We start from the raw sequence: 27,874 nt of genomic DNA on the forward strand, positions 1-27,874 counted from the left end.
TATGCTTCTATAAAGAACATCATTTAATACATTTGGGACATCATCCATAGCTTAAAAAAAAAAAAAAAAAAGAACCATAATATAAACCAGTTTAAAAAAAAAAAAAAGCACCTAGACCTCACTGAGCCTTGGCCGACCCCTGGGTGGCCCCACCCATACCTGACCAAGAGTGAGGCTGAGGTGGTGGGCCAGCGCCATTAGAGCCTGCCCCCCACCCTGGGGAGAACACTCACAGGAGGCGAGCACATCCAGTTTGCTGAGAACAAGCCAAGGCTCTAGGCCCTCAGCTGAGCTTCTTTCTTTTTTTCTTTTTCTTTTTTTCTCTCTCTCCCCCTTCTCTCTTTCTAGAGACAAAAAGTAAAAGGGACCACAGGACTAAAGTTCCCTTCAATGCCGTGGGCACCAGGTTTGAACCCGAGTCTCGCACATGGCAAAGCAGCACACTACCCAAGTGAGCTATTTCCCCAGTCCTGAGCTGTTTCCTTGGTGCCTTTTCTGCCACTGGCCATGGCCAAAGCCTCTTCTACCAGGCCACTGTTAAAGGCAAGGTCCTTAGGACTGAATGGGGACAATAGAAAGGGGGGCCGGGGTGGGCACCCCCATAGCCTCACAGTGATGACAGGGAAAAGAGGTGGCAGAAGGCTGGGGACACCAGGGAGGAAGAAATTCACCCCCAGGAAGTGATCTTGCTAGTGGGGAACAGGGCGGAAGCCAGGTCTGGACTTGTTGTGCAGGAAGTCCTCAGAGAGTCCCCAAGTCTGTCCAGAGACTGGACATTCCCCAGAAACCATTTCCATGATCATCCTCTCAAAGTTGGGGGGGGGGGAGCCTGGCCCCCAGGGTGCCCCTGGAGCATGGTGTGGGGCACCTTGTCTATCCCAGGAACAGTGTGGGGGTAGGCCCACCCTTCCCAGTGGGGACCGGTCAGTGTAGCACCTGGTCCAGTTCATACTTCTCACAGAAGCGGTTGGTGAAGGGGAAGCAGGTCAGGTATTCGATCCAGGGCCAGTTGATGGGGTAGACATACAGCCAGATGACCAGGGAGGCAAAGAGGCCGGCAAAGACCAGCAGGGACACCAGGATGAGGGCACGCTTTCGGTACTTGTCACTTGTGCCAAAGGTGATGTAGGGCAGGAAGGCAAAGGCCAGCAGCAGGCCGCTGAGGAAGCCGAAGATGTGGGCGATGTTATCGATCCAGGGCAGGAGGCCACAGACAAACAGGAAGAGCACGATGGCCGACAGGTTCAGGAAGGCCTTCCAGGGCCGCTCTAGCAACTGCCAGCTTTGGAACAGCTCCACGAAGAGGCAGGCCAGGAGGCCAAACTGTGACCCAGCAGGGCCCACCTGTGGGGTGGGCAGGGGCAGGGAGAAGATGGGTCCCGTTCAGGGGCCAGGTGGACACAAGTCTGGCCAGAGCTCTGGGACTGGGGTCATCCTGTGTGTCCCTCCTGGGGATGGGGACCCTAAAGTGGGGCTAGTTCTACCCATCTTTCCTGCTGACTCCAGACACACACTAGATGCTGGTGCAATGACAGGACAGACAAGCCTGCCCCAGCAACAGAGTAGGGAGGGGATAGGGGTCAGATCCCAAAGTGCTCTGGTGAGACCAAGACAGCTGTTTCTACGGGCCAAGTCTGGTTGTACACTGGTGACTTCATACTGGCCAGCTTATAGGTATGCTCCAGGCAGTGGTCAAGAGCTAAGTGGAGTAGTCCAGGAGGTGGCACAGTGGATAAAGCACAGTGGATAAAGCACTGTATTCTCAAGCATGAGGTCCTGAGTTCGATCCCTGGCAGCACATGTACCAGAGTGATGTGTGGTTCTTTCTCTCTCTCCTTTCTCATTAATATATATATATATTTAAAGAGCTAGGTGGAGGACCCACAGGCCCCTCTGGAGATGACAACTGAGCGCAAATCATCACTCAGAATCATCACTGCTCCCCTCATGCCTGGGGATTAAGAGATTGGCCAACAAATCCTTGACTGAGCCTCTGAGCTGCCCTGGGAGGGGCAGTGTAGCTACATATCCTCTGGCTGGCCCTTTACTATCCCCTATTCCCCCCGTCCTCCAGCCCCCAAGCCTATTTCTACCTCTGCCCGGTAGGGGAGAAAGATGGCGCTGGCCAGGTTGCCGGTGATGCCACTGAGGATGAAGACGATGGAGATGCGGTGCCAGCCGGCCAGCTTCTCCAGATCACGCAGGATGGTCATTTGGAAGATCACAGACACCAGGCAGTGCACCACGCTGGGACGGGAGACACTGGGTGTCGGCTGCCACCTAGGCAGCCAGGGCCGGTGGCTGGCGGTGAGCCTGGACCACGGGGACAGCCCTTTCTCAGGAGCCCGGGGAAGGGGACTGGCCACTGTAGGCAGCTCTTACCCTGCGTGGAGGAAGAGAGAGAGCCAGAGCCTGTAGAACTGGTCTGGGACCTCAGGGTTCAGGAAGGGCAGCAGGCCACACACCTTGTCCAAGCAGTGCACCTGGGGGCGAGAGCAGGACAGTCAGCACCTAGGACCTGCCTGCCATATGGGGGAGGGGAGCAGAGCCAGACCCCTGCCACAGGGGGCAATGCACCTGGCCTGCTGCCAGGTCCTGCTCACCTGGGAACAGAGAGTGGCATCTTCATGGAAGTAGCCGTGCATGAACTCACAGTATTCCCGAGTGGTGATCTCGCAGCTGGGGGAGGGAGGGATGGGGAGGTACGTCTGAGTACAGAGCCCAGTTTGTGGCCCCAGCAGTTATCACTGGCAGGAGGGGGGTGGCCTCTGCTCACGGGGTGAAGCTAGGTGGTGGTGAACTCACCTGCCCTTGGTACCAATACAGCAGGGGCGGCCCCGGATCTGACAGTCCATGTGCAGGAAGCCAGTGTGGTTGCTTCTTGCCTGCTCCGTGCAGATCTGATGGGAGGGAGTCAGTGGGATGGAGTGGTGGGCTTACAGCACCCTCTCCCTGCCTTGCCCAGACCACCCATCACACACTCACTGGCCATTTGGTGATGTCATCAGGCCAGATATGGGCACCGCTGGAGGCCGGCTCCTCACAGGTTCTGCAGGAGGTCAGAGGGAGCAAGTCAGGGGCTGCAGCCGCCACCTGCCACCTTCCTGGCAGGAGGTGCAGAGGTGATTCTGGCAGAGGTCTTCCTGGAACTGTACCTGGGGTCTTGGTGACACACGGCCCCTGAGATCCGCTTCTGGCCTAGATCTGACTTGTCCATGGGTGGCCCTGTATCATCCTGCCACTTGACAAAAGTGGCCAAAGTCTCCTGGAGGACAGAAGAGGGCTGGTCATGGCTACTAGAACAAGGTCACCCCACTGGAATAGGCAGGGGACACACCAGAACAGAGGTTCTCCCCTTGCTCCCCAGGGCTCAGGCTTAGCTCCCAGCCCCTCCCTCCCCGGGGGAACACCAGACGTGAGGTGTCCTGTTTCAAGGGCTGGAGAGCACTGGGTGGGCTCCCTGACCAGGCAGAGTGGGCTGGCAGGGCAGAGGCTGGGCCCACCGAGCAGTCCTTGTGCAGAGTCTGGATGCAGCCGGAGTGGTCGTTCTGCACGCAACAGCCCGAGTCCCGCTCCAGGTCCCGTTCCCGCTGCACCAGCTGCTCAATCTGCTGGTCCTTCCGAATGCAGGGAGAAAACTTGGCTCCCAAGTGGATCAGGTCAATCTGGGGAGGACAGCGACAGTGGCAGGGGGACTGAGATCGGGCCCAGACTGCCTGCTCTCCTGAGGGGTCTCCTCAGAAGAGCAGAGGCTCAGGGCAAGCTGAGTGCCTGCCCAGCTTGGGGGCAGGACCCAAGGGATCACTGTTGAGACACTGCCCTGCCTGAATGTCTCACCGAGCTGGGGCCAATCCAGAAGTTTTCCTGTTGGATGTACTTGACGCTCTCATATACACCTTTATTCCTGAGTACCTGGTGCACATGTGGAAGGGGGTTAGGGCACCAGGTGTTTAAGGGAAAACCATGCTGAGCCCAGAGCTCCCTCCCGCTTGGCGCCAGGTGTGGCTGTGGTGCTGAAGCCTTGCAGGGGAGGCTGGACCTGTCAGGGGTCTGGGCCAGGACTCTTGTCCGCGCACTCACTAGCTGGGTGGTGACATGCTGGGCAAAGCCCAAGGGAGCGATGCCGTACGTGCAGATCACCAGCAGTGTGATGAGGATGTGGACGAAGGTCAGCCAGTAGGTGAAGTAGGGCCTGTGGACAGGGGCTTCTCGTCAGCAGAGCTGAGCTCAACATCTGGGCCTGCAGCCAGGCCCTCCCCCAGCTTAAAACCTCTCACTGGCTCCCTCCTCACCTCCTCTCACTGGCTGCAAGGCCTTATGGTGCCCACCTACCTCCTGACTTCCTTCTTCCTGGAATAACACCCCCCCCGCCCTGTGGCCTCAGGACCTTTGCACAGAAAGCCTCCTTTGTCAGAGATGTTCTCTCCCATCTCTTCTCATTCAGAGAGCTTCTGCTCTTCCCTCCCCTCCGAGTGCTTTTTTCCACTGTCCTCCAGGCCCTCACCACTTGGGTTATGGCTTGTCTGACTGTGGGTTTGATGCTTATTGGGTCAACTGCATGCTCCCTCATCCTCTGAGGTCCCTGTGCTGGGCCTGTCCCATAGTCCCTTCTCACCACCCCCCATCCACCCTGCTCCATTCTTTTGGGGCTCTGTTCCAGGGTTCCTGGGATGCTCCAGTCGAGGACATAGGCCTGGGGAGTGAGGAGACTGAAGGAGCAGCAGAAGGCTCCTGAGGACTGTGCTTGGGGGATGGTAAACCTGTGGGGCGCCCAGTGTCCTACCGGTGGCTGTCGAAGCTCTCTAGCTGCCGCTGGACGGTGCTGCTGATGCTGCGGCGGTAGCTGCGGTTCAGCCAGTTGCCCACGACACCCAGGCCGTAGTGCCGCCGCTTCCGGTCAAAGGCAAAGTGTTTCACCTTGGAGGCGATGCGCTTGCCTCGCCTGGCCGCAGGGGCAGGGGCCCGGCTGGACTCCTTCCTAGTGGGGATGAGGGCTCTCAGCTGGACACCCCCAGACATTCCCCGCAACACACACACGCACACACACACCAGGAGGTGGGGCTTCCCAGACAGAACTTACAGCTGGATCTGCACCCCATCTGGGGAGACTGGGGAGGCTGAGCGAGGGATCCCCCGGAAGTAGCTGGCAGAAAGTGGGGGAGACTCAAACACATCATCAGGCATGGAGCTCATCTCTTCCTGGGGTGGAGGCGGAGTAGGGGACACAGGACAAGACAGAGAAGAGACAGTGAGGGGTCAGTGCCCCCAACCTGCCCCACTACACAATGGAGGCTGGGCTGAAGGACCAGGCAGATTTTCAGCAGCAAACCAGGGAAACATACTTGTTGGCCCTGGCAGGGGCTTTTTCGTCTGGCAGCCTGCCTTCTGTCCCCCATCCTTGCTCTGCCCAATAAGGGTGTTCCATAAGGTGACACTCCATCCCACCCACAGGTCTCTGACCCTCCCAGGAGTTCTAGGCAGAGCATGAACAAAGCCCAGTCCACCTCTTCCGGTTCCTGCCACCCCTGCCTAGCCCGAGGGCCCACACCCCATGCTTGCCTTACTAAAGAACGAGGAGTCGAATGTGTCTGCCCCGTCCACTGCGTCCTCCTCCAGGAAGCTGGGGTAGGCGAAGCTGCGCTTGACCGGATGGCACCTCTGTCCAGTGGCATCCAGCACCGAGCGTCCCTGTGCATGGGGAAGAGGCGTGAGCGTCACATGCAGTCCGGCACCCTGACTCCAAACAATGGCTGAGCCCACCCTCTGGGCTGGATGCCTGCCCCGGGCTCTGGTATCTGGGAACTGGGGGGACATAGGGCACCGGCTCCCTGTAGACTGAACTCATGGCCCTGGTTTGTTATTACCTTCTTCTCCCTGGTGACCACCTGCCTCTGCCTTAGGTAACTGTCTTCCTCCCCTCTCACTATCCACCCTGCCCCCAGTCCCAGCTTCTTGTATAGCCCATCAGGCCCTGCCCACCTGATGGAGCTCATCTCTCTGTAACCACAACTCACCTCAAACTGGGGCTTCCAAAGGCCACGCCCATCCTCACCCCAGGCCTTGGCACAGGTCAGCCCCCTTTGGAGCCTGCTTTCCCCTTCTTGCGTTTCCTTATTTATTTATTTTTCTGAGCTCAGCTCAAGTGTGTTCCTAGGTACCAGCCCCTCTTCCTGGGTCAGATGGCACAGCACCACTTGTCACCCCAAACGGTGATATGTGCCCTCATAAGAGCTGGGAGCTCCCCCAGGGCAGTGCCTTGGTCATCTGCCCTGCAGCCCTACACCCACAGGACAGGGGCTAGGCATGGCAGGTGAGTGGTGCCTGCATGGTGGGTGTCCTGTCTCCCCAGAGTCTGTGTATAGACGACCAGAGGCGGCTGTGGAGGGAATGGGCTAGAGGACACAGGACCCCTCACTGCCCAGGGTCCCAATACACCCACTGCCCTGGACAGGAGCCTGGATGAGGTTTTGGGGGGACCCTGTAGGGGTAGGGGGCTGGGGGAAAGTGGGGAGGCATCCTCACCTTGAGGAGGGCTGCAGCGGCTTGGAAGCTCATGTGAGCCACGGACATCCTCTTGCGGCGGGGCAGGTGGGAGTAGCCTGAGCGCACGCTGGTAAAGGAGGTGAGGGACAGGACGCCCGGGGTCAGCGGTGGGTGCGGGGCGTGGCTCCGATCCACCTCATCGGGGTGGCGGAAGGCCCGACCTCGGGCCAGCGGATCCACGATCTGGAGAGGCGACGATGATGAGCAGGTGACCGGGTCCCTGGGGCATGATGCCCGGCATCACTCCTGCACCCACAGCACCCACCTTGGGCATCTTGCAGGGTTTCGGAGACTCGGTGCCCTGGAAGGAAGGCACTTCCTGGCTAGGGAGCTCCAGGTCCCTCTGGCAGGAGGCCTTGAGGCGGCCGTAGCGCACGCTGCAGTGGTGTAGGCTCCGGCGCTGCCAATGCTGTCGCTTTGCCTCCCAGTCGCCGCTGACCCCGAACCACTGTGCTGTGCCCCTGTGGCGACAGAGCAGGTGAGGATGCTGGGAAACAGGACAGGGACAGAGGACACTGGCATGTACAGAGGCAAGAAGGTGTGTGTGTGTGTGTGTGTGTGTGTGTGTGTGTGTACCTGAGTGTGTACCTGAGTGTGTGTGTGTGTGTGTGTGTGTGTGTGTGTGTGTACCTGAGTGTGTATAGGTGCGTTTATAGGGAGTGTTCAAGGCACTCCTGTGTGTGTGATGGGGAGGAAAACTGAGGCGACAGACCACTATGTGTGTGAAGGGGACGTGGGTGGGACAGGTAAGTCGCCCCAAGCCCTGGAGGGAAGCCACAAACATGGGTGAGATAAGGTCTAGAACAGGGGCGGAGGGGCTGAGGGGCTGTAGGGAGCCCCAGGAATGGTCTTTTGCTTTCTCAGGAGACCTGCTCTCCACCTGCACTGTATGTCAATCTCATTTCCCACCCTGCAGGAGCTGTGGCTCCCGGGTGCCGGCCCACTGCTCAGGAGAGGAGACACACTGCAGGAGCAGGTGCCTGGAGGCTGCGGGGCGGTGATGGGGGGTGTGGTGCGTACTTGCGGATGCTCTGCGACAGTGAGGCCTGGCGGCGGAAGCCAAGGCGCTTCTCCGGGCCGCTCTCCTGCCATCGCCCCCTCGGCTCCTGTAGGCTGACGCTCTTGAGGTAGGCGGGATTGCGGGGCCTCTGTGAGGAGGACGGGCCGCAGCTTCATACAGAAACCCAGAGAGCACCCAGCCAGCCCCGGTCTGCCTCCGCACTGGGTGGAGGTGGAAAGCCACATTCCCATGACCCTGGTGTGCTTCTCCCCAGGCTCCACCCAGTGTCCCCTCATCACACTGAGCCTTCTCGTATGTCCCAAAGAGCCCTTGAGTGAGACAGAGGGTGGCACCAACACAGGCCCCTGTGTCCTGGAACACATGAGAAGCCCACGCTGTTTCCATCCTGGCTTCAATGCGTTCTTTATGGAGCACTGGCCCTGACTGTCAGAAACTCTGATTCATTCCCTTCTTCCCAAGAAGCCAGGCGCTGTGGGGTCCAGAAGGGTGGGGTGCCAGCCTAGATGGGCACACTCTCAGCCCGTGGTGGGACCAGGAAGCCTCCTTACCTGGGGCAGCATGCTGGTCTGCTCACTGGGGGCCGGGGCCTCGGGCGGGGGGATGGTGATAGACAGGTTGGGTGGCTTCCGGCTCTGCAGGCGGCTGCCTGACACGGAGCTGCTGTCTCCATTCTTGTTGCTGGAGGCCATGGTGGGTGAAGGGTAGGGTGGCTGGAATGAAGGGGGTGAGGTGGTAGGGGTATGTGAGAAGCTGTAGGACTGGGGAGACAGGACTGAGAACAGCTAGCCCAAAGGTGGTTTCCATCCAACTGTGGGAACCGAACCATGTGGCAGACTAACTCAGGTGCCTGGGAAGACCTAATCCTGCCTGTCTTCCTTGGCACTCCAGAGTGTGGGGGAGGCCCCCAACTTTCTACTTTGGTCCATTTCTAGACTCAGCTTTAAGCAAGGAACACACCCAACCAGGAGATGAAGGTGAAAAATGCAGAAATCTGGGGCTGGGCAGTGGCACACGTGTTTGACTGTTCATGTTACTATGTGCATGGACCTGGGATCAAGACCCCGGTCCCCAACCTGTGGGGGTTGGGGGGAAACTTCATGGCAGTGTAGATGTCTATCTCTCTCTCTCTCTCTCTCTCTCTCATTCCCTAGCTCCCTCTCCCCTCTCAATTTCTCTCTGATCTGTCAAATAAAATTAAAAAAAAAGAAAAAAGAAGGGGGGAAGTGGAGTGGTGGGTCTATCGTGCAGCCAGTGATAACTTTGGTGACAAAAAAAAAAAGGAATGCAGAATCTGGACCACCTTGTCAACCTCACCTGGGCAGAAGTAGAGGATCGCCTTATTTATCCTTGATGCAGGGTTTGAGGGGAGAACAAAAAGGCTCAGGAAAACCTGGTGAGTCAGCCATAAACAAGGGGCCCACACCTGGGCATGAAGCAGGTAGCTCTTCAAAGATGAACAGCTGTGTTGGGGGAGCTGGGGAAAGTTCAGCCTAACCCCAGGGAGAGGAAAAGGCCATTGTGGAGTCCCCTGCCGGGGGCTGCCTTTCTTTCTTTGGAGGGAAGGAGAGAGAGAGAGAGAGAGAGGAATATGAGAGCATTGGGGCCCAGGTGGTAGTGCAGTGGGTTAAGCGCGCTCATAGCACGAAGCACAAGGACTGGAGTTAAGGATCCTGATTCGAGCCCCTGCCTCCCCAACTGCAGGAGGGTCGCTTCACAGGCAGTGAAGAAGGTCTGTAGGTGTCTTTCTCTCTCCCTTTCTGTCTTCCCCATCTCTCGATTTCTCTCTATCCTATCCAACAACAATGACATCAATAACAATAACAACAATAAACAACATGAGCATCAGGGAGCTGGGCAGTGGTGCAGCAGGTCAAGCGCATATGGCGTGAAGCGCAAGGACCAGTGTAAGGATCCTGGTTCAAGCCCCTGGCTCTCCAGCTGCAGCGGAGTCGCTTCACAGGCGGTGAAGCAGGTCTGCAGGTGTCTATCTTTCTCTCCCCCCTCTGTCTTCCTCTCCTCTCTCCATTTCTCTCTGTCCTATCCAACAACAACAACAGCTACAACAACAACAATAATAACAACCATGATGATAAACAGCAAAGGCAACAAAAGGGGACAAATAAAATAAAAAATTAGAAACAAACAAAAAACAAGAGCAAAAGGGGAAGAATAGCCTCCAGGAGCAGTGGATTTGTAGTGCAGGCACCGAGCCTCAGTGAAAACCCTGGAGGCAAAACAAAACAAATGGGGGGGGGGACCAGAGCACTGTTCCAACATTTGTGGGGTTGGGACTTGAACCTGGGAGCTTCATACATACAAGTTGTGTACTCTGTTACTCTGCTGCCTCCCTGGTCACTGCCACCAGGCTACTGTGCTTTTTCTTCACATATATATAGAATAAGGACAGAGAGAAATTGAGGGGGGGGAAGATAGAGAAGAGAAAGACATCTGGAAGCTCTGTTTCACTGCTCATGAAATTTTCCCCTTGCAGGGGGGGACTGGGCCTTGTGCATTAGGACATGTTCACTGTATCAAGTGTGCTACCACTTGGACCCTACTCTTTTTCTTTTCACAGAGGAGAAATGTTTTTGTTTTTTTTTTAATCTTGATAATAAAAGGTGCGTGCTGATAAACTGCAAATGTTACATACACTTCTAAAGACTCAGGAGACTGCAAAGCAGCAAATGACCACCCAGCCCACCTGTCAAACCTCTTCCAGACTAAAGCTCAGTGTTCGTATCCCTCCTTCCAGAAGCCTCTTTACACCCGAGAAGGGACACATACACTCAAACCTACACACACCCCACTTCTCTATTGCGGCGGTCCTTCTCTGTCGACAAGCACAGAGATCGCTCTCATCTTTGTGACTATGGGAATTTGAGTAGAATGTATCCAGATTAATTGAATTCCACAAGGATGGCTCTTTAGGACGCTTCTGGCATGGAGACTCATGTCCAATATTACCACAGACCCCCCCCCCCCACGACCAGACTACAGGTGCCTGTCTAGATCAGAACGCACAGCTCTAGAATTGTTGATTTTAAGGGCAAATACATCCTGGATTTCTCTTCTCTCCTCTCCCTCTTCCTCCACTTCTTTTTCTTTCCCCTGCCAGAGCACCGATCAGCTCAAGTGGTGCAGGGGACTGAACCTGGGACTACTGGAGCATCAGGTGTGAGAGTCTCTTTGCATAACCATTATGCTATCTACCCTCGTCCACATCCCGAATTTCAATGGATCTTGCCAAAAGGCCCTGCAAGTTACCACTGTCAGTGTTAATGCACATGCAGTTGGAGCCACCAACCCCAACAGCTGCCACCAACCTCCCAACTCCCTTTAACGCCACCAGAACCAACACCCTCTGCCGAGTATACTTTCTGCCCTTCAGCCCTTGACCTATTTTTTTACTCACATTCTTAGTTTCTCTTCCTAATTCCCATGGCTTATGGGGTAACCTTGGTTTCCTCCTCTCAGAAACACCCAGAGACTTCACACCTACCTTGAGATGCGGGTGTGGGTGCCGGTGCAGGTGCGGACAGTGTGTGTGTAGTGGGGTGGAGGGAGAGGCAGCGGGAGCTCTCCAACCATGGGCGTCTGGGAGCAGCCATATGGCTCCCAGTCTACTCATCCTGGCCTGGCCTCATGGAGCCTCTGTTCTCTCTCCTCTGGAGGGCACATCAATCTCCCAACTCCTCAAGTCCCCACTCCACCACAGCCACTCCCCACACCTTTTTTTTTTTTTAAAAAAAAAAAAAGGATTTGTGTTTATCGAGAGAAGGAACAAAACTGGGCGTTACTCTGGTCTACGGGGGATGCTGAGGATCAAACTTGAGACCTCACACTTACACAGTGGTGAGTTCTACCTACAGCGTCACCTCTGCAAAGGACAACAGTGGCTCCCTGGCACCACAGAGAATCGAGAAGTCCCCAGTGGTCAGCTGTGCTCTGTGCATATGTTGTCTGTCTCACTGCCTCGCTCTCCCTCTCTTACTGCCGCCAAGGTTATTACTGGGACTTAGTGCCTATACGACAAATCTACCCCTCCTCACAGCCATTGTTTCCCTTTTATTCCCATTTATTTATTTACTTTGATAGGACAGAGATACTGAGCAGGGAAGGAGAAATAGAGAGCGAGAGAGAGAGACAGAGACAGAGAGACAGAGACCTGTAGCACTTCACCAATTGTGAAACTTCTCCCTCCCCCGCAGGTGGGTGCGAACTAGGGGCTTGAACTCAGGTCCTTGCACATGGCATTGTGTGTGCTCAACCTGGTGTACGAGTGTCTGGCTCCCATCTCATTCTGAAAAAATAGAAAAAAGCTGGGCCAGGGAGTTGGTTCAGTAATAATACACAATCTCGGTGTATTGCACCAAAGTAAAAGACGCTGGGGTGGGGCGGGTGGGGGAGAGTACAGGTCCTGGAATAGGATGACACAGGACCTAGTGGGGGTCGTATTGTTATGTAGAAAACTGAGAAACGTTATGCATGTACAAACTATTGTATTCACTGTCAAATGTAAAACATTAATCCCCCAATAAGGGGAAAAAATACACTATCTCAGGCCCTAGGGGCCTCAAACTCCATGGAGAAAAATAAATAAAATAAAAAATAAAGCATGAATAGTCTCTAATCCCTCACTGCTCAACACTGTCTCAGTGCTTCCAGTTCTAAAAGTCACACGATGGGGGGGGGGGCAGGTGGTGGTACAGCTGGTTAAGCGCACATATCACAGTGCTCAAGGACCCAGGTTCAAGTCCCTGGCCACCACCTGCAGGGGGAAAGTTTCACAAGTGGTGAAGCAGGGCTGCAGCTGTCTCTGTCTCTCTCTCCCTCTCTATTTCCCCCCTCCCCTCTCAATTTCTCACTGCCTCTGTCCAAAAATAAATTAACAAAATAGGAACTCACACAGTGGTTATCTCTTCCATATGCCCAAAGCTGCCATTCTTAGCCCTTTACAGTTGTGACCTTGCCAAGCTCAGGATGGAAGGTCAAGATCAAAAGCCTACAGACCACAGGGGCTGGAGATGTGGCTGAACAGTAGAGCGCCAGGCTTGGTCTATGTGAGGTCTGGTTTCCCGCTCTGGCACCAGGGGGAAGAAGGCACCGGTGAAGTTTCCGACATGTGATAAACACATTTGACTTTAAATACCAAGACACTTCACTTTAAATACTGAGAGTGCTTGGTCTAGGTTATTTTGTTGAACTAAAAAGGTGGGTGGCTAGGGAAATAGCATAATGGTTCTGCAAAAGACTTCCATGCCTGAGGCTCCAAAGTCCCAGGTTCAATCCCCAGCCAAGCAGTGCTTAGCTACGTCAGAGCTAAGCAGTGTTCTGGTTAGAAAAGAAACACTCTGGGCTGGGAGATAGTTCACCTGGTGGAGTGCATACTTTACCATGTGCAAGGACTCAGGTTCTAGTCCCAGTGACTTTTTGAGCAGTGCTGTGCTCTGCCCAGGACAAAAATGAAAAGTCCACTGGGAGAGGTGGGACTGCAGTGACCAAAAAAACAGGACCAGGGAGAGGTATTTAAATAAATACATAGAAGCTCTTTGATAACTTTGAGACACTCGCTCCTGTTTGGGTGAGACTATTTCCTGCAGGCAGAGGCTCAAGCCATGAGACAGTCGCTGGTAGTCACAACCTCTGGGACAGCCTCGCCTGCACACCGCACCACTATCATCGTGCTAGCTGCATGTCCCAGAAGTGAGGGCCCCAAGCCAGCAGCTGCCACCATCGTTTCTACTAGGAAGGACTGACTTTGGTGATGCCCACCTGTGCAACAGTCTACCGCAAACCAATCCTGACTCCCTCTAGACCTCCACACCCTACCCCTGCCTGGAACAACAGTGTTGGTCTGTTACTTGTTTGAAGGATGCTATTAAGATATATCATCTTATGCATGCATGTACAAACTACTGTATTTACTGTTGAATGTAAAACATTAATTCCCCAATAAAGAAATAAAAAAAAGAGAGAGATATCATCCCAGGGGCCAAGTGGTAGCGCACCTGGTTAAGTGCACACATTACAGTACTCAAGGACTCAGATTCAAGCCTCTGGTCCCCACCTGCAGGGGGAGAGCTTCACAAGTCATGAAGCAGGACTGCAGGTGTCTCTCTGTCTCTTTTCTTCTCTACCTCTTCCTCCCCTCTTTCCCTCTCTACCTCTTCCTCCTCCCTGTCTCTATCCAATAATAAACAACTAAAGAGATAGCATCCTATGTGCTACTAGCTTGTGAAGGTGATTATAACAAATGATTACCTGACACGAACCTGAGTCACACCAATGGCTGGCAAGGACAAGTGTGCTTTCTGAACAGTGACTCTTGCTTCCCCACAAACACAACAGGCCTGTCTACACAACAGAACACTCCTCAGCTGGGGATAGGAGAGAAGCACCGACACCTGGGCGCACATCCCAAGGACATTGTACAAGTGAAAGAAGCCAGACACAGAGGGCCACTTACTGTGCACGTCATTTACATGACAGGCCAGCAGAGGCAGATGTGTCCTCAGAGCCATGGGTCCATGTGAGAGCTGGGGGGGGGGGGGGGAAGTGCAGGAGAAGGGGTGGTGTCTAAAGGATGTGGGTTTTACTGTGGGGTGGCGGCAGTATTCTAAAATCGACTGTGGTGATGGCTATACCTACATGTAAATATGCTCAAACCAGTCAACTGTCCACTACTTCTGTTTTTCTCCCGATACTGGGGCCTTGTGCACACATCATTCTACTACTTCTATTTATTTTTATTTATTTATTCATGAGAAAGAGAGGAGGAGAGAGAGAAAAGAACCAGACATCACTCTGGTACATGTGCTGCCAGGGATCGAACTCAGGACCTCATGCTTGAGTGTCTAGTGCCTTAGCCACTGCCACCTCCCAGACTACTTTTTTTTTTTTTTGCCTCCAGGGTTGTCGCTAGGCCTCGGTGGCAGCACTGCAAATCCACTGCTCCTGGAGGCCATTTTTTCCTATTTTATTAGATAGGACAGAGAGAAGTTGAGAGAGGAGGGGGAGATAGAGAGAGAGAGAGACAGACACCTGTCTGTAGAGGGCAGGGGCAAGCAGCTGAGTCTTGTGCATAGCACTGTGTGTGGCACCTCCCAGACCACATGAGCATGTATTTCTGAAAAACAAAAAGTATATCCACCTACCTTTAGGGTAGATGTGGCTGACACTTCCCTTGGTTTTGCTGGAGGTCTTCAGTACATGTTCCAGGCCTTTCCTTAGAGTACAGGGATGCTCTGGGGTCGAGCCCCAGGTCTGTGGAGAGGTGGGCAGAATCAGAGACAGATGAGAGGATGGATACACAGTCCAGATCAAGCAGTGCAGCTCCCCCAGAATTCACAGCCACTGGGGATGGCAGGCCCCAAGGAGCACATCAGGACCGCGAGTCTCAGAACCTTCCAGATCTCAGTCTCCTGGGCTGTGAAAATAGGGAGAGTTGTTTCAGTATCACAGTAATGGACTAAAGGACTTGTGTTTTCTCCTCTCCTGGATAGGCTCCAGCCTTGGGGTGTCCGATAAACAAACAGACAAAACAACTAAAGTCCCTGCTGAGGCCCTGGGTGCAATACCAGACACCAAGCAAAATCCCTGCCCAAATGACTGGAAATGCTGGTGTCTGTTCATTGTGTATCGAGGTGGACTCCCACAGTGTGAAGGCAGACACTGAAAGGAGAGCAACTCAGGGGTGGGGCATCCCTGCTTGAGTGCTCACTTTACCATGTACAAGGACCCAGGTTCAAATCCCCAGTCGCTACACAGAAGCACCTGCACAGGGGAAGTTTCATGAGTGGTTGGGACAATGCTATTAGTCTCTCATCTTCTATCTAAAAACAAAACAAAACAAAATTCTTCCAGGAGCAGTAGAATCATGCAGGTACAGAGTCCCAGCAAAAACTTTAGTGGCAGAAGAAAAAAGAAAGAAAGAAAGAAAGAAAGAAAGAAAGAAAGAAAGAAAGAAAGAAAGAAAGAAAGAAAGAAAGAAAGAAAGAAAGAGAAAGGAAAGGAAATTCAGAGGCAATACCCACTCTGCTCAGCCCTGGTTTATGGTTACGGTGGTTCTAGGAACTGAACCCAGAACCTTGAAGCCTCAGACATGAAAGACTATTTGCTTAGACATCCCTTTTTGTTTTTGGTGTGGAGGACTGAGCCTGGAGTGTCATACAGTGCTCTACTCCTGGTCACAAGTCAAACATCTGTGGTGGCCAGGCCGTGGCACTGCCTGTGCGTTACTTCACTGTTCCTCTGAGGTAGATGCCATCACAACCTCCACTTTGCAGGTGAGAGAGGAGGCTCTGACCGGTTAAGGGTGGCCAGGAAGAGGAGCAGCAGAAACTCGTCTCCCTAGCTCCAGAGTCTGAAGTCTCCTTGGGAAGCAGGTCTTCCCCTCATGAGAACTAGCGTGCACCTGCGCCTATATGGAGACATGGGAGCTGGTGGGAGTGGGGGAGCCACCCCAGCTCTTCTAGACTGTTTCCTCTGAGACCTGAGGTTACCCAGAGATGCTCTAGGGGCTGCTGTGGGGTGAGCTAGAGACTGTGGTGGGTCTGGGCTCGCTGGCATTCTATGGGACAGTCAGTGCCCTTTCCTGGCCACACACTGGATTGGGGGCCTCTGCTGAAGTCTTCTGCTACAGGAAGGAGAAACTTGGTGCCTGAGACACAATGTGGGGACCCAAAACACTTTTTTTAAAAAAATTTTTTATCTTTATTTATTTATTGGATAGAGACAGCCAGAAATTGAGAGGAGGAGGGGAGATAGAGAGAAGAGAGACAGAGAGACACCTGCAAACCTGCTTCATCCCTCGTAAAGCCTTGCAGGTGGGGACCGGAGGCTTGATCCCAGGCCCTTGTGCACTGTAATATGTGCACTTAACCAGGTGCGACACCACCCGGCCCCAACACTTTTTAAAAAAAAATTAAAAATTTTTTTGCCTCCAGGGTTATTGCTGGGGCTTGAATCCACTGCTCCCGGAGGCTCCTTTTTTCTATTTTGTTGCCCTTGTTGTTTTATCGTTGTTGTTATTATTATTGTTGTTATTAATGTCATCATTGTTGGATAGGACAGAGAGAAATTGCAAGAGGAGGGGAAGACAGAGAGAGAGAGAGAGAGAGAGAGAGAGAGAGAAAGACAGACACCTGCAGACTTGCTTCATAGCTTGTGAAGCAACTCCCCTGCAGGTGGGGAGCCAAGGGCTGGAACCCGGATCCTTACGCCAGTCCTTGCGCTTTGCGCCATGTGCGCTTAACCCGCTGAGTTACTGCCCGACCCCCCAAGACACCTTTTTTTTTTAACCAGAGCACTGCTCAGCCCTGGTTTATGGTGGTGTGGGTGTCTGAACCTGGGACTTTGGAGCCTCAGGCATGACAGTCTCTTTGCATAACCATTATGCTATCTATCCCAGCCCTCTTCTCCTTTTAAATATTTATTTACTTATTTACAAGAGGGGGACATGGGGGGGGGGCTAGCATAGTGGGTATACAGAGACTCTCATCCCTAAAGCTCCAAAGTCCTAGGTTCAATTCCCCTTGAATTGAGCAGCATTCTGATAAAAATAAAAAGGGGGGGGGTTCCTCAAAAACAAAACCATAGCATCTCTCTGGAGTACATGATGCCTGGAATTGAACTTGGGACCTCAGGCTTGAGTCTGACATTTTATCTATTGTGTTAATTCTTGGTCATGCTTCCTGCTTCTTCATACTTGACTAGCAGACTCAGACATTTTTCTTTTTTAATTTATTTATGAATGGGGGTTGGGCAGTGACACACCTAGTTAAATGCACATAGTATGAAGCACAAGGACCCACGCAAGAATCTGGGTTCCAGCCCCCACTCCCCACCTGCAGGGCAGTGAAGCAGGTCTGTAGATGTCTATCTTTCTCCTTATCTCCCCCTCCCCTCAATTTCTCTCTGTCCTGTCCAATAAAATGGAAAAACTGGCCACCAGGAACAGGTGATTGATTCATAGTGCTGGCACAAAGCCCCGGTGATACCCCCTGGAGGTAATACTACTATGACTAATAATAATATTTATGAATTAATGAGAGGAAGAGAGAATATGTAATGCTAGTTCTGGTACCACTCCAGCACATGCGATGCTAGGGATCAAGGGTACCTCGTGATTGAAGGATCAATGTGGCCACTGGACCACCTCCCAACCACACAGCCTTCTGTCCTCAAACTCAAGGAGCCCAGACCGCACCTCAGAGCCCAGGCAGATGGGCCTGGGAGGCAGACTAGCAGGCTCCTTGGGTGCCCTGCCGTCCCTGCAGGGTTCCATTTTGTGTCTGCTCTGGGGACAGTTCCATGACAACAGCCTCAGCTGGGAGTCCCCAGCCAGGCCTCCTTTGGGGTCTGGGTGCAGTGCGAGGGCATCTGGCGGGCATTGTCCTGGGAGACTTGCACCAAGGAGGCAGACAGGCAGAGGAGGAAGGCTGGGGTGCCTGTGGGGTTCAGTTCAAGGCACCAAGCAGAGAGCAGAGTGCACACTTCACCATGTTCGAGGACCTGGGTTTGAGCCCCCACACCACTGGGAGGACTATGCTACATTCTCCAGGACTAAGCCACATTCTCCAGGTTCCCCCCATCCCCCAAACTCCTCAGGTTCCAACTTCTCACTTGCAGCTAGCTGCCTGCCACACTCTACCTGGCCAATCTAACCAATGCCAACCTGACACTTTACAAAGGTTATTTTATATTTATTATTTGTTTTAATGAGAGCACTGCTCAGCTCTGGCCTATAGTGGTTGGGGGATTAAACCTGGGGCCTCTGATGTCTCAGACATAAAAGCCTTTTGCATAACCCTCATACTATCTCCCCCCACACACACAAACACACTCCATACCTAATGCTTTAAATTTATTTATTTATTTGAGAGATCTGAGGAGATAGATAGATAGAGAACTAGACCTCACTCTGGTACATTTGCCACTACCAAGGATTGAACTCAGAGCCTCATGCTTGAAAGTTCAATAGTTTATCCACTATACCACAACCTGGACTGCCAAAGCTGGTACTTTAAAGGTGGAAAATGTTGCCTCCTCCAGAAAGCCTACTTGGTCACCACTTTATCACCTGCTCTTTTTCACAGAGACCCCACCTGTCCCCGGGTGGCACAGGACGCAGCTCACAGTTGGCCCCAGTAATGGCTAAGTGGGCAGGAGGCTGGGTGATACATAGGGGCATGATGGACTGCAAATGGTCTGTCCTCATCAACCCTGGGCAGCGGCTGGCCTCCATCCTGCAGCCAGCTGGGAGGTGGTGGTATACAGATAGTTCAGATACAGCAGCAGGCTTCCCAAGTGCTGCCTGACCTGCCTTAGCTCTGTGATCAGGGCCAAGCCAGAGGGTGCTAGCCAGAGATAAGTTCACAGCAAATCTCCTGTCCTTCACCTTACTTCCCTGAACCCCCACAGTTGTTTTTTTTTTTCCCGGATTGGGGAGCTACTCAGTCAGGCCTCTCTCCCCATTGCCATACCACGCTAGAAGATATCCTTAGCCCAGGATCCACCGGACTACAGGTACTGGTGCCAAGCTCCATGAGAACAGGAAAGGCACTCTCCAAGGCTGAAGGGTTGGGGAGACTGGACCAGCTCCAAGGCAGCCCAAAGAGAAGTGGCCTGGCCCAAGAAGACGAAGCAGGTCCCGGTGTACATTTTCCAGGGAGGAGCATGATTAGAATGGTTCTCCTGGGCACCATCTTCAGAGGGCAGTGCCAAGGGCTCTGGACACTGGGCCTGTGCACAGCTCTATACCCCACGCCTCAGTTTCTTCTCTGTTAAGCAAGAGAGTGGGACAAAGTGATAGCCAAGCTTCAATGCCCACACATGTGAGAAGGACCCTGCTTCTTCTCCCCAGCCCCCTTCCTAGGGGACAGTGGCTGCCTGCTCCTGAGGTCAGAGCTGCTGACTGCTACAGACAGCTTGGGGACACAACAAGCCTGCGTCCAAAGTCCAGAGCCCCTTGGGTCTCAGGGAAGGAGGGTGGTAGGGGCTGGCAGAGCCACCAGGAGTCTGAATAACCCCCAAGCAGGGTGTGGAGGAGTCCAGATGGCAGGGGCCAGGCAGAGAAAGTGCTGGAGTGTTGGGAGGGGCCTGCCCAACACTTATCTCCCACAGCCCAGAAGTGCTTGCTCATTGCAGAGGAAATTGTGACATCCTGGGACCAGGCTTCCTCCCAGCTCATAGTCATGCCTGCTACTCAGAATTTTAAGGTTGCCACAGCACCCAGCTCCCGGCAGATGGGAGTGTGTGAAGACCTGATCTACTCAGCCCACTCAATGCCACCTGCCCAGGCTGGAACCTGTGTCCAGGCCAGGAGAGGGTTTTAGCCCCAGCTTAATAAGCCAGGAATCCCCGAAGGGGCCTGGGTAAAAGGGCTAGGATTAGGCTGCAAAAGTAAGGCAGAGAGTTCATATCATTCCAGGGTGCCAGCAAGTGGAGATGTCTGCACCCCACCCAGTGTCTACATGCCTGGCACCCAGCAGTGTCAGCAGGGAGCATGGCCAGGACCAGGTACCGAAGGCCAACTGCAGACTCAAGCACTGCTCACTGATGCCACCAGAGAATCCGGTTTCCCCAGAAAGGGTGAGGCTGGGCACCACCAGCTAAACCCTGTGCGGACAGCCACTGTAAGGGTGCTGGGGGACCTCCTATACCCAGTGCCCACTTTCTCCTGCCAGCTCTTGTCAATGGTGGACGGAATCTCCGTGACCTGTGGTTCTGGAGGTTTCAGGAGCCAGGATATAGGGCGTGGGTCTGGAGAAGGTGGTTATATGGTACCCCCCAGAGAGCAAAGAGGGGACGGTCACTAGCCATCAGATGAGCTCAGGAGGTTTTGGGGACCCTCGCAGAAAGGGAGTGGCATGGTGGGTCCCCAGCAGTAGGAAAGAAGTCAGTAGCTGACCCAGAAGTCACTTCCCTAGGCTGTGGGCACAGGGGTGTCTGGGGCTACTGAATCACAGGGTGACAGGGTGATAAGGTGACAGGGTGAGGACTAGGGACAAGGAAGTGGCCTCCCGCCCCGGCTTCCCTGCCACAGAAACTGAAACTCCATTCTCCCTGCCTACAGACCCCTGAAAACCAGGTCATTTTTAGAAAGCTGCAGAGAGGAAGCAGGCCCTCACCCACAGCAGTGCAATCCCCAGCAAAAGTCCGGGTTCTGCTGACCTCGGGTAGTTGCACCAACACCCCTGCCAGCAGTGCCTGCCCCCCCCCCCAGCCCCACCCCACTCTCCCTCCTACAAGGCCCAGGAGGAGGAGTCATTTAGGTAAAGGTTATCATCTAAGCTGGGTTCCCCACACTTGTCCCTGAGGCAGGTGAGTGAGTCACCCTTGCACCCTTCTCAGTGTGGGAATATGGGCAGGAGCAACAGGCAGGAAGGTGCACAGAAGGCTGGCCAGGGGCCTGGGGACAGGATCTGCGAAGACAAAGAGGAAGGAAGGAATTGCCCCGGCCGGCCGGGGCTGCAGAGTCAGCATCAGAGTCACAGCAAGGGAGGGAGGGAAGGGGCCACATGACCGGCTATGGGAACCCTGGCTTTGCCAACCAGAGCTACTGCCAGGAGGCCTTCCCTCCTGGCCAGCACCCACCTGCCTAGCGGCCCAGGTCCCAGACTCACTGAGCAGCACCCAGGTGCATGGTTCCACCCAGCAGTCCCCAACACAGAGGCAAAGTGAAGCCAGTGGTGGGTCTGGAGCCCTGCCATGGAGCGAGGCTCCCCTCCCAGATGGCCTGGCCCCAGAGAGCACTCTTCCCCCCCACCCCTTGGACTCCACTCACAAGTCAGTTGGAAAGATAACAGCCAGAAGAGCAATTTGAGAGTTGGGGGGGTGGGAGGGCAGGGAGGGGAGACCAACTGGCTTTTCCACATCAGACTCAGGTTCTAGGCTCCCTTGACTCTCCCTGTCAGGACAGCCCAGGTACAGAAACGGGAAGTAAATGCTGAGCTCCAGGGGGCTGGGGCCCACATCCCCACATGCTGGAAATGGGAGAGCTGCCTGGTGTCCCCAGCTGGACACAGAGCTGAGCCCTACCCACCACACATTGTCCCTGTCTCCAGAAGCTGCTGGTGAAAGTGGGCAAAGGGACAGTGGCAGAGTGCACACCCTGGACGGAGAGCTGGGGCAACGCTCTTCTGAACCCCAAGAAATGAACAGCAGCTCTCAGGGTCTGGGGCCACATGAAGCTGGTGGGGGAGTGGGCAGAGAGGAAAGAAGCCTGGTGGTAGAGTCATTAGGATGCTTTGGCTGGCAACCTGGCCTCCCTGTGAAGGTGGCATATTTGATGCCAGTCCTGTACCCCCCTGAGCCTAGCTGGGAAGGGAAGAGTCAGGAGTCAACCCTGGAAGCTCAGAAGGCCCTACGTCATTGGGGGAACAGACACCCTGGAGAGGAAGCATGTGCTGCCAGGCACCCTGCCGCCCTAGACTTGGTGAACCAAGACTCTGCAGACACTCAGGAGAATTCACCTCCTGTGGGATCCTGGGGACCAGACTCCATTTTCACTGGTCCCTGTGAGTAGCAGAGGCCTAGCATGTGCTCAGCGGTTGGGAGAAGGAAAGGGTATAGCCTGGTAGGGGAACTGGCTGAGCCTGCAAGGGTCCTGCTAGGGGTCCCTGACACTGAGGGGTGACATGCTGTTCCAGACATAACCACCCTTGGTACACAGAGTGGGGTTTGCTGGGGTAGAGTTCCCCCTCAGTTTCTACCTAACTCCTCTTGGTCTGGCTCCGGACAAGTAAAAACACACAAGTGAAAACACAGTAGCGTGCCAGCCATCCCGAGTCTCTGTCAGGTCTAAGACCTTGGTCTCCCAGAGGTCTGAATTCTGTGTCTTACAGAGAAGTAACCTCCTGGCTCAGCAGGGACTCGGCCAAAAGTCAGGCCCTAGGATGTCTGTGTGTAACCTTCAACTCCCTAGGTCCAGGTTCCCATTTGGCAGGGAGGGAAAAAGCCAGGCAAACACTTTTAGGCTTGTAAACAGTCATTAAGGAGCTAATAAACTTGATTTCCCAGAACCCTGCCCTGGGGCTTCCCGGGATGAAGCTGGCCCCTACCTTGGTGGTTGCTAGGACTTGTGAGCAGGTGGACGTGGACCCATGCAGGCCACTCAGATGGGGGCGGAGGTAGGGCTTGCAAATTCACCTACCCATCACAGTCCTCTCCCAACCCTGGGTGGCAATGGTTCTTACTGAGGAATGAGGGCTGGGCAGTCAGAAGCAGGGCTCAGCAGCTCAGAAGGTGGCTCAGTGAATAAAACACTGGATTCTCAAGCATGAGGTCCTGAGTTTGATCCCTGGCGTTGCCTGTGTCAGAGTGCTGCTTTGTTTATCTCAGACCCTCCACACACACACACACCCCATAAATAAATGTTAAAGAAGTGGGCACACCTGGTTAAGTGCATGTATGACAGTATACAAGGACCCAGGTTCTAGCCCCTGGTCCCTACCTGCAGGGGGAAAGTTTCTTAAGTGGTGAAGCAGGGGTGCAGGTGTCTGTCTCTTTCCCTCTCTACCTCCTTCTCCTCCTTTCAATTTCATGCCAATAATAAAAAAATTAAAAAATTAAAAATATATAATTTTTAAATGTAGGGCTCAAACCTTGGCTTGATTATCTATCTATTGGTATGTCACCATTTAGAAATCTGTTTCCTCAGCTATGAAATGGAGTGGTCCCTCTATGCCCCATCCAGAACACAGGCCAAGCTCATGAATGTACTACACTAGGCAAACCATCAGTGGCTGGCAGCTTCTGCCACTTTCACTCACTGGTCGCTGTATCTGAGCCCCACATTCTGGCGGGGACCCATCCCCCTTGGACCATGGAGAAAAGGAAGTGCAGAAAGGTTAGGTCACTTGTCTTTGGCCCATATTTAGAAGATGGTAGGCAGCAACAACCCACCTTCTATAGTTACTTACCATCTAGAAACAGGAAGTAAGATTTCAAAGAACAGGTCGGGGACAGCCTCTAGGAGTCCAGGGAGAGCCCCTCCAAGCCCCAAAGCAGAAATGCTAACAACGCAAGCTTAGGGACCACTTCTCAGTTATCTTAGGGCTTTCACCAGCATGATCTCATTCTGAACCTCAACTCATTCCATCACTGGCTGATTAAGTCAACTGACAGCAGGAACTTCTGCCCAGCCCCCAGTGGATCCCACCCCTCCCTCTTCAGATCTCGGGGCAGGGGAGAGCCACACTGGAGGCATAGCCTGGGGTAAGCCTCTCCTTCCTGGAGAGCAAAAGGGGGTCCTTGCTGGGGCCAGGTCTTATGAGGGGAGTGGCCAGAAGAACAGAGCTGAGAGTCTGCCACGTTCCTAATAGCGGCAGTAGTCATGACACCACTGCCAGAACCTTGCTGGGCTCCTTGTGCAGTAGGGGGCTAGGCTGGAGGTTTCATTGCTGGAATCCACGTAACTTGTGTCACCCCACTGGACAGCCAGGGAAACTGAGGCACAGACTCTCTAAGTGACCTCCACCCACCTGATCATATACTTTCACAGCATACTGTGCCCTCTAGGCTCAGGGCCTTACCTCTTGGCTCCCTGCCCCTCCTACCCACCTCATCAGCACTGTGCTTTCCTAGAACATACTTCCAGAAGCTTCTTGACTGAGAACAACTTGCATCTGGTTCCCTGGATAAGTTTACAGAATGGGGGAAGTATTTCCTTAATGAGGAAAATTCTATTCTCACATTCTAGTCCTCATAAGGTGACACAGTATTTTTACTGGCAATCTAGGAAAAACCCTTGTTTTCCTCAACCATGGAGCAGCTCTTCCCGGCCTGTGTCCCTTGCTGTAGTCACCTCATGTCAGGTCAGCCTGTACTCCAGGAGGCCTGGTGCTGTTGCCAGCACCTCCTCCCCCAGCTTGGCCCAGCTGGATAGGAAACCAGGAGCAGACTGTGAGCTCACTCTGGAAATCCCCGAGGGAGGCCAGAGCCATGCTGAGGGTGTGCTCCAAAGTGGGCGGCACAGAGACCCAATGGGGAGAGAGGCAGCCCAGAGAACGTCTCTTTGGACCCTGCACCATGCAGCTGGATCCACCAGCACACATCCTGGCCCAAAAGGCAGTGGCAGGTGGCTCATCCAAGTCACCTGGATGGGAGCAGGTACATACATGCAAACACACACCCCTTGACTTCTTCCTGCACCATCTAGGAGAGTTTACACTGTGGGTAGACAGACAAGAAGCCTGCAGAGAGGCCAGCATGGTGCCCAGAGCTCTGACCAAGGTAGAATGTGGCACCTAACCCAGAGCGCAATTCAGGCCCCTGTGGCTTCTGCTATGCATTTGTGGTGTGATCTGTGGCTCTTCTGATAGGAACAAACTCCCCTCCTGGGTAGGAGTCACCTGGTGGTGTGTTTACTGGCAGGTGGCATAGTTTTAGGGTTGGGCCTGGGATCCAACAGCACAATTTCAGTCTCTTACTTCCTGGACAGCTTTGGGCAAGTCTGACAGCTGCCCTGTGTCTTGAGATGCAGCGATCAGACAGGAGCCACTGTTAGGGATTTTAGCTCCACTGAGAAGGTGGGAGTTCCACTCTAATATTCAAAATCAAACACAGGACCCCCCCCAAAAAAAAAATAAATAACACCAAACATCAAACCAGAAACCAGCCACTCCAGGAGGCCAGGGTCTGGCCAATGCCCTCACTGAGCTCCCAGAAGTCGGGGTATGTGCCTTGAGCCCAACTCAGACAACTCTAAGTCATCTTCCAGAGGTTCTGAGCTGTGGGTCTGATGCCCCCATCTCTTACCCCTGCTCTGCTAACACAAGCATGGTGCTTTGCCCACCAGCAGCAGAGCCCACCTCAGGCCGCTGCCTATGTCAGAGGGCCTGGGGTCTTTTACTGCTGGAGAGAAACAGAGTAGGGGCACACAAGGAATGAAGAGACTTGTGGGTCTTTGGATTTCATTTTCCTGGTTTAAAGAGCTAGAGGAATTAGCTATTTGTTCAGAAGGGATAATTCCAGCAGGTCATGCGGCGTCAAATATCCGTAAGGATAATCCAGCTTTGGAACCGTCTATGAGAGGCAAGCTCACCCCTTTCCTCCTCCCAGGGAGATATTTGAGCCCCAGTGTGGGACTTGCCCTAGGGGTGAAGTGTGCTGGGACTGAGCTGTGAGAAAGCTCTATCCCCAGGACCTTCACCTCAGCTCCACTCCCATGGTATCTAGTCCCACTTCCTGGAGTGATGGTGGGGTCCCCTTCATGCCATGCCAAGCTCCTGGACGAAGCAGTTGAGTCAGGTGTACAGGGAGTCGGGCGGTAGCGCAGCAGGTTAACTGCACATGGCGCAAAGCACAAGGACCAGCGTTAAGGATTCGAGTCCCTGGCTCCCCACCTGCAGGGGAGTCGCTTCACAGGCAGTGAAGCAGGTCTGCAGGTGTCTCTCTTTCTCTCCCCCTCTCTGTCTTCCCCTCCTCTCTCCATTTCTTTCTGTTCTATCCAACAACGACATCAATAATAACTACAACAATAAAACAAGGACAACAAAAGGAAATAAATAAATATAAAATTTAAAAAAAAGTCAGGTGTACGGCACCAAAGCAGCCCTTTTGCTTGGGGAATAACTCCCTTCATACCTCCTTACTTTTAATCTCATTTAGGTTTTTTCCAAGCTTCTGAGAAAACTGAGGCAGAGACGCAGAAGGTAAGAACTTGTTGGACGAGGTGCTTCATCAAGGTTTTTCCTCAATTTCAGTGCGGCACTATGACCAACACTCTTGCTCATGGGGACTGTCCTGTGCATCACAGTAAGTTCAACAGTATCCCTGACCCCCACCTGCTGGATGGCCAAAATTAAAACATTCAGCCCCCTCTTTGGAGCTGTGACAACCAAAATATCCCGTTATAGCCAAATTTCCCACAGCAGGCAAAATCACCCACCAGACTGAGAGTTACTCCTCCCTGTGCCGAGGGTAAACGACACTGTACCAGCAGGCATCCTATCATATGGGTCATTTGGGTGTCACAAAGTGTCAAACCCTCCAAGCCCACTGTGCTCACACTCCGCCTCTCAGAAGCTCCAAGTCTTCTCCTTTGTCTTTCCAATTAGGCAGGGCCGACACCTACGTCCCCTGTCACCTTGGGGTGAATGAATCTGTACTCGTAACCTAACCAATCAATGCCTTGGAAGAACAGACAAGACCAACCTTCACAAACCCTCAGTTCAGAAGTCAGGACTCCTGGGTTCAGCTTTTGCAATATGAGCCCCCTCACTCTCACCTGCTTTCAGGTAGGTGTGGCTGATCCCATACACCTGGGGCTGGCGGCCGGCTGCTCCGAGAGGAAGAGGAGAGGGGGGGTATGAATTCCAAGCGCTCCCAGCACTAAGGCGGGACTGCGCGGTGCCGCCAAGGGGCCGTCGCCTCTCTTCCTCCCGGGGCTTTAAACTTCTGCCTAAACGTCGTGCCTTCCCAGCTAGTGACCCAAGGCCCATGGATATGGTCTAACCAGTCCTCCAGAGGTCGGCAGACGCTGCCCAGCAGTCCAGCCGGCGCAGTGCGCGTCCAGCCCGGCCTCTGGCCTGGGGCTCAGCCCACGTGGGCCGAGCGCTCAGCAGCACAGGTTTCAGCGCCCGCTGGTCGCGCACCGCCGCTCCTGGGCGGGCCTGGGCTCTGCCCCGCCGACCCTTCCGCCGCAAAGATCCTTCTGGTGTCCGCCGCCAGCCCGCCCGCCTCCAGCCCAACCCGGCCAGTCGCCCCGCGCTCACCTCCCAGCGGCCCCAAGTCCCCCGGACGCAGCCTGGAGAACCACTGCCAGAGGCTGGGCGGTGGCTCCTAGGGGTGGGACCTCGGCGTCCCGCCTCTTCCCTACCTGCGTGCCCGCGGCCGGCACCCGGGAACTGGGCGTGGCTGGGGTTCCCTGGGGCGTGGCTGGGGCTCTACAGGGCGTGGCTAGTCTCTGGGGGCGTGGCCGGGACCCTAGAGGGCGTGGTTAGTCCCTGGGGGCGTGACTGGGGCTCTACAGGGCGTGGCTAGTCTCTGGGGGCGTGACCGGAACTCTAGAGGGCGTGGTTAGTCCCCGGGGGCGTGACCAGGACCCTAGAGAGTTTGGTTAGTCTCTGGGGGCGTGGTCTGGTCAGGGGGCGTGGTTAAGGTCCCAGGGGCGGGGACAAGCGGGTCTCTGCTGCTTGGGAGGTTTACTCCGCGCAGTGGGGGTACCCGCCCGGGAAGAATCTTGTTTTCCGTCCAAGCTGACCTATCAGGGCGCAGTTCTCCACCTCCCAGCTTCCTCCCTCGCTCCGGGACAAAATGCGTAATCTAGGTCTGAACTGTCACCATCCTGTCACCCACTCCCAAGGA

At 54.1% G+C, this 27,874-nt stretch overlaps 1 protein-coding gene across 2 annotated transcripts; it reads right to left on the reverse strand.

Moving 5' to 3' along the window:
• Positions 1-293: 293 nt before the first annotated feature.
• RHBDF2 (rhomboid 5 homolog 2) lies at positions 294-27,412 on the reverse strand. Of its 2 annotated transcripts, none has more exons than XM_007537680.3 (19): positions 27,283-27,412; positions 14,719-14,990; positions 8,113-8,274; positions 7,564-7,691; positions 6,809-7,004; positions 6,523-6,726; positions 5,560-5,688; positions 5,081-5,199; positions 4,784-4,978; positions 4,081-4,192; positions 3,838-3,912; positions 3,504-3,665; positions 3,156-3,265; positions 2,986-3,049; positions 2,806-2,900; positions 2,604-2,679; positions 2,383-2,483; positions 2,094-2,247; positions 294-1,344 (listed from the first exon to the last, which is right to left on the reverse strand). In XM_007537680.3, the coding sequence occupies exons 3-19, from the start codon at positions 8,251-8,253 to the stop codon at positions 925-927; spliced, it is 2,481 nt and encodes an 826-aa protein (XP_007537742.1). In that variant the 5' UTR covers positions 8,254-8,274; positions 14,719-14,990; positions 27,283-27,412; the 3' UTR covers positions 294-924. The 2 variants fall into 2 exon arrangements, with proteins under 2 accessions (XP_007537742.1, XP_016050078.1); XM_016194592.2 differs by having other exon boundaries at positions 26,796-27,345.
• Positions 27,413-27,874: the final 462 nt, after the last annotated feature.

The sequence above is a fragment of the Erinaceus europaeus genome, chromosome 12 (assembly GCF_950295315.1).
Source record: "Erinaceus europaeus chromosome 12, mEriEur2.1, whole genome shotgun sequence".
Classification (NCBI taxonomy): Eukaryota; Metazoa; Chordata; class Mammalia; order Eulipotyphla; family Erinaceidae; genus Erinaceus; species Erinaceus europaeus.